At 39.5% G+C, this 6,000-nt stretch overlaps 1 protein-coding gene across 4 annotated transcripts in view; it reads right to left on the bottom strand.

Annotated features, from left to right (window-relative positions):
- Window positions 1–5,285, bottom strand: part of LOC127975893 (disintegrin and metalloproteinase domain-containing protein 12) — an 88,194-nt gene extending 82,909 nt beyond the window's left edge. The window contains exon 1 of one of the 4 annotated variants that reach the window (XM_052579926.1): window positions 4,837–5,285. In XM_052579926.1, coding sequence (XP_052435886.1) covers window positions 4,837–4,948 — 112 coding nt within the window. In that variant the 5' untranslated portion in view covers window positions 4,949–5,285. Of the gene's footprint in view, window positions 1–3,856; window positions 4,302–4,836 lie in introns of those variants that run through there. The other 3 variants (XM_052579927.1, XM_052579925.1, XM_052579928.1) reach the window with 3 other exon arrangements.
- Between the last annotated feature and the right edge of the window lie 715 nt (window positions 5,286–6,000).

Here is a 6,000-nt window from a genome sequence, read left to right on the forward strand (position 1 = left end):
AGTATGCAACTTAAGGTACAGCCAGTCGCTTGTATCGTTTCTAAATAAATATGTCAATTTGAACAAAATGCTTGAATGAAAAAAATCAATGACTCACTTATTAAGACAGTGACTTGCTGCCACCCATTTGGCAGTTTTAGTTTTATATTTATATTTATCAGTATATAATTTCTTGCCAATGTCACACACCCTTTCGACTACAAAAGTCTGCATATGTGCCTGATTATAAATCAAATACATATACAAACATCTCTTAAGAGGTTTTTGCACTGAAATTCCATGTGCATGTTCAGGAACTGGAGCTGTGTCGAAATGCAATGAGAGCACCTTCAGAATGTGTAATCAGTCCAATGGATGGACTAGACGTCATGGGCGGGGTGACGTAGCGACCAGGAAGTTTAAAAGCACGTGCGGTGTCTCTGTTTGTGAGTCTTATTTAGTGTTGTCTGTCCCTCATTATAGGTCATGCAAAGGCAAGTGATAAGACAAAACACAGAAAGCAGGCAGCGATTCAGGCTGTGTGTTCCTCCCTGTCCAGGCTACATTATGGGTTGGGATACACAAAGTCTGTCCGTTGTCTGCTTGGGAGCGAATTATGCAAAAATCAAAACATTGCGAGCATCTCCCACTGCATGTGCTTCACTCCCAGAAGGCCAGGCTAAACATCGACTTGCCCGGCGAGAAACAGGCTGAACCGCCACCTCTAAGCCGTAGCATGAACACCCCACTTGCACCTTCTGGCCTGTTCGGTGATGCCATCAATTCCATCATCGACAGGTACCATGAGGCTTGTAAACAAGCAATGTAAATTTCAGCGGTTCCTCCCTCGGCTGCTATCTAGTTTTTGGGGCTGCCGGGTGGGAGAGTTTTTGACCAGGCTCAGGTTGATCTGTTTGTGACTCAGGAGACATTGGACTATCCCCTCTGGTTCTTTCTGACTTATCCAGCTCCTCTGAGACTGGACACTATGGTAAAGACTTGGCTGAGGCTTGGTCTGTACACCTTTCCCCCGATTGCACTACTCTGTGGAAGTTGTGCGTGTAACTTCCGGTCTCTCAATTGAGACCATACTCCAGTCCAGAGCTCCCTCTACAAGGAAACTGTATGCACTGAAGTGGAAACTTTTCACTTCTTGGTGCGGAGACCACCAGCTTGACCCAGTTTGTACAGTGATGGAGGTCCTGCAGGCACGATTCTCTGCAGGGTTGACCCACTCCACCTTGAAGGTCTACACAGTGGCCACTGCAGCCTACCACACCCCTCTCTGTGGTCAGTCAGTGGGCAGACACCACCTTGTTACACATTTCTTCTGCGGTGCACTGAGGCTGAGGCCTCCGTTAGGATCTCGTGTTCCCTCGTGGGACCTGGCTGTGGTGCAAAGGGCTGTCTGTAAAACTCCTTTCAAGCCTATAGAGGAGATATATAATCATCATCTCACTATTAAAACTACCTTTCTTCTGCCGATTTCTTCTCTTAAGAGTGTTTGGGATCTACATGCCCTCTTAGTGACCCCTTCTTGTTCAGATTTTGCGCCCGGTCTGGCCAAAGCATTTCTCTACCCTTGATTGGGTTATGTACCTAAAGTTCCCTCCTCTACCCCATGGCCTGTCATACACCGGGCCTTCTGTCCTCCTGCCTTTCAGAAGCCTGACAAGAAGAAGCTTAACTGTATATATCAAGTGCGAGCACTGGACTAATACGTCCACAGAGCTGACCTGTGGAGAAGGGCAGAGCAACTGCTAGTGTGCTATGGTCCCCCCATGAGAGGTCTTCCTGATACTAAACAGACTCAGCCAGTGAATAGTGGATGCCACCTGCCTAGCCTATGAGTCCTCAGGTCTCCTCACACCCTTGGGGGTCAAGGCTCACTCTACTAGAAGTGTGACAACCCCTGCAAGCACTTAATTTCCCAGAAGCTGCCACTGTATCCACCACATGTTCTTTTAAGCTTCCTGGCCGCTACGTCACCCCACCCTTGACGTCTTGCCCATCTATTGGACTGAATACACATGTAATTCAGAGCATGGTCATGCTGAAGGCATTCCTATAGAGTTTTGACACAGCATCTCATTCCATCAGGGAACCATGGTTACATGCATAACCTAGAGACGATTTCAACCATGGATGAACATACACACATACACACACAAACAGACTCGATGCACAAGAAATAAATTAGCCATGGATGGATTGACTCAAATTGCATTTTAATGGCTCTAGGTACTTTTTGCTGTCATGTGTGATACTGTGAAACCATGTCAGCCCTACTAACTTCAGGAACTTGTCAGCACTGGGAATGAGGTGCTAACAAGAGGAAATATGAGACACACACACTTGCATACTCAAAAGTGTCAGGCATTAAGTGCAAAGCCAAAGTACTGCCCTCAAAATGTGTTCAAGACAGTGCCTCTCAGTGGCTAAACCACTTACATGCACACAACATATACACACAAAGACACAATGTCAGTAACTTAAATAATAAAGAAAGGCATTTGAGAAACATATGACTGTTCACAGGTTCTTTTTGTTTGCATTCAGTTTCATTTGCTTTGATCAAACCGAGAGTTTCGAGAGTCCCCTGCAATCACAGCTCAAAGATGTATTATCATCCTGCCTTTGCTGTAATTACTATCTTTCTGAACACCAGCTTAGAGGAGCATGTGTGCACTCTTGTGATAGAGAGAGCAGAGGAGGAGAGCTTTTGAGATGTGTGGAACAGATGTGTAGGAACAATACGATCTGATGAATAAAATGGTGGAATTCACAGGTGAAAGAGAAAACGTAACCCTAAATGACCTAATGATTAACATACACACACCATTTACTTCAATAGTTATGTCGAAATAAATGCAGCAAATGTCCATGCCAAAAAAAGAGCCTATTTTAAACCTAATCCCACTGACCCAATAAAACTGTGGAGTACTGACAAGCACATTGCTGATAATAAATGCATATCACTAATTCCAATTCCATATAGCTGATTTCATCTGTATTATATTTGACTATAAAATGAATTAGTGTCAGTGCATTTAAATTATTTCTTATAGTAAAAAATACAAAGTAATAATAAAACGCAATGCAATAAGAAGCATGCAACATATATACATATATTTTACAGATATTTTTACATTGTGGCTGTTTAATATATAAATGTGTGTGTGTGTGTGTGTGTGTGTCTATATATATATATATATATATATATATATATATATATATATATATATATATATATATATATATATATATATATATATATATGTGAATTTTGTGCATGATTAAGTATTACATTAAAATATTAAATATTTACATATTATATCATTAATATTTAATTGAACATTTAGGGGTCCAAGCATGCTTTTATTCCTATTTATATACACAGACAGGACATCTAGACACACATTGTGTTTAAATGGTCACTGTTGAAGGTATCTCCTAAAGCCACATGTAAATGTGCATCTCTGCTCTTTCCTGCTATTGTTTTTCATCCTCATGCACTCAAGATTTCCAATTTATCTCATTCAACAACTCTCCTCTTGATTTATTCATGTGTTATGTTGACAAACTGGCTTAAAAATATATTCCAACAGATGGCTAAATATGTCATGCTTTTACAATAAAAATATTTGATTTGTATTGATTTCAAATTGTTATAATTTTAATTTTGAACCTTAAAAAAATACACTAGTTTGTCACTGGAACAATACACTCAAAAGGTAGACATGACAAAATACAGCTATGCAATACTGTAATTACGTAACAACAATAAACTTTCAGTAGGCAAATTGCATTTCTTTATTAGTTTTAATTAGTGAAAATGGACTGTAAGAGAAACACTAATATGAATTGTGTCTCATACCGTCGGGTGAGTGATGAGTGGAGATGTCAGCTGTTAGTCCCACTATCAGCAGCACAAGAGCGCGCAGTCCGCTCGTGAGGCACCAGTTCTCCATGCGCCGGTCGATCCTCATAATGCCCGGCTCCTTATGATGAGATCTTCATAATATACCGACACAAAAACACAAACACACACACACACACACAGCGCAGGCAGAGAGGACGTGAGGGACTTCCTGCAATACGATTAAATCCACTGGGGAGATGGGGAGTGTGCTCTACAGACCCGAGATAGATAGAGCTGTCAGGAAAACTTTACAAAGCCAGTGCTGCTTAAATCTTATGGTCTACTGTGTTCACACTGTCCCGTGTCACAAAGCAGAGTGTAAACACAAGCAAAGCGCACACCGACAGCTACAAACAAACGCAGATCGGTCCGCTTTGGTGAAGTGTTGATTTTTTGGAAGAGTGCTGCTTAAATCTCCACGTGTTTTATAGCGGGGTTCTGCAGGGTCCTAAAGCTATTCCTTCGGTGTCCTAAAACAAACAGTAGCCTAACTTTCTAAATAATATTTGACCTTTCAGCAAGCCGTACTAATGTCATGATAGTATTGTATAGACAGGTAAATGGGACCCACTTTATATTAAGTGGCCTTAACTTCTATGTACTTACATTTTAATTAATAATTTAGTACAATGTACTTATTGTGTACATACATTTTTACATTGTACTTATATATATATTTGTATATATATATATATATATATATTGATTTGTATTGATTTCAAATTGTTATAATTTTAATTTTGAACCTTAAAAAAATACACTAGTTTGTCACTGGAACAATACACTCAAAAGGTAGACATGACAAAATACAGCTATGCAATACTGTAATTACGTAACAACAATAAACTTTCAGTAGGCAAATTGCATTTCTTTATTAGTTTTAATTAGTGAAAATGGACTGTAAGAGAAACACTAATATGAATTGTGTCTCATACCGTCGGGTGAGTGATGAGTGGAGATGTCAGCTGTTAGTCCCACTATCAGCAGCACAAGAGCGCGCAGTCCGCTCGTGAGGCACCAGTTCTCCATGCGCCGGTCGATCCTCATAATGCCCGGCTCCTTATGATGAGATCTTCATAATATACCGACACAAAAACACAAACACACACACACACACACAGCGCAGGCAGAGAGGACGTGAGGGACTTCCTGCAATACGATTAAATCCACTGGGGAGATGGGGAGTGTGCTCTACAGACCCGAGATAGATAGAGCTGTCAGGAAAACTTTACAAAGCCAGTGCTGCTTAAATCTTATGGTCTACTGTGTTCACACTGTCCCGTGTCACAAAGCAGAGTGTAAACACAAGCAAAGCGCACACCGACAGCTACAAACAAACGCAGATCGGTCCGCTTTGGTGAAGTGTTGATTTTTTGGAAGAGTGCTGCTTAAATCTCCACGTGTTTTATAGCGGGGTTCTGCAGGGTCCTAAAGCTATTCCTTCGGTGTCCTAAAACAAACAGTAGCCTAACTTTCTAAATAATATTTGACCTTTCAGCAAGCCGTACTAATGTCATGATAGTATTGTATAGACAGGTAAATGGGACCCACTTTATATTAAGTGGCCTTAACTTCTATGTACTTACATTTTAATTAATAATTTAGTACAATGTACTTATTGTGTACATACATTTTTACATTGTACTTATATATATATATATATATATATATATATATATATATATATATATATATATATATATATATATAAAAACTACATGTAACTACATCTGTATTTAATTTCTGTAATTACATTTATAATTACACTGTTGACCCATACTTTACACCTTAACCCACTCTTAAACTTACCCATACCTCCAACCCTCTCCCTAACCTTACCCCTATCCCACCTCAATAGCAGCAAAAGTGTTTTAAAATACAATATGAACACAATAAGTACATTGTACTTATTTTTATGTAAGTACATAGTAGTTAAGGCCACCTAATATAAAGTGGGACTGGTAAATGATAGTATAGTATAGATAGGTCAATGATTTATCTATTTAAAAAGTTTCATAATTAATAATAATAGCTCATTATGGTCCCAATTTATAGAGTTTCTTTAACTTCTTTGTAATTATGCAATCAATGGTTACACT

Source organism: Carassius gibelio, chromosome B17 (genome assembly GCF_023724105.1).
Source record: "Carassius gibelio isolate Cgi1373 ecotype wild population from Czech Republic chromosome B17, carGib1.2-hapl.c, whole genome shotgun sequence".
Classification (NCBI taxonomy): domain Eukaryota; kingdom Metazoa; phylum Chordata; class Actinopteri; order Cypriniformes; family Cyprinidae; genus Carassius; species Carassius gibelio.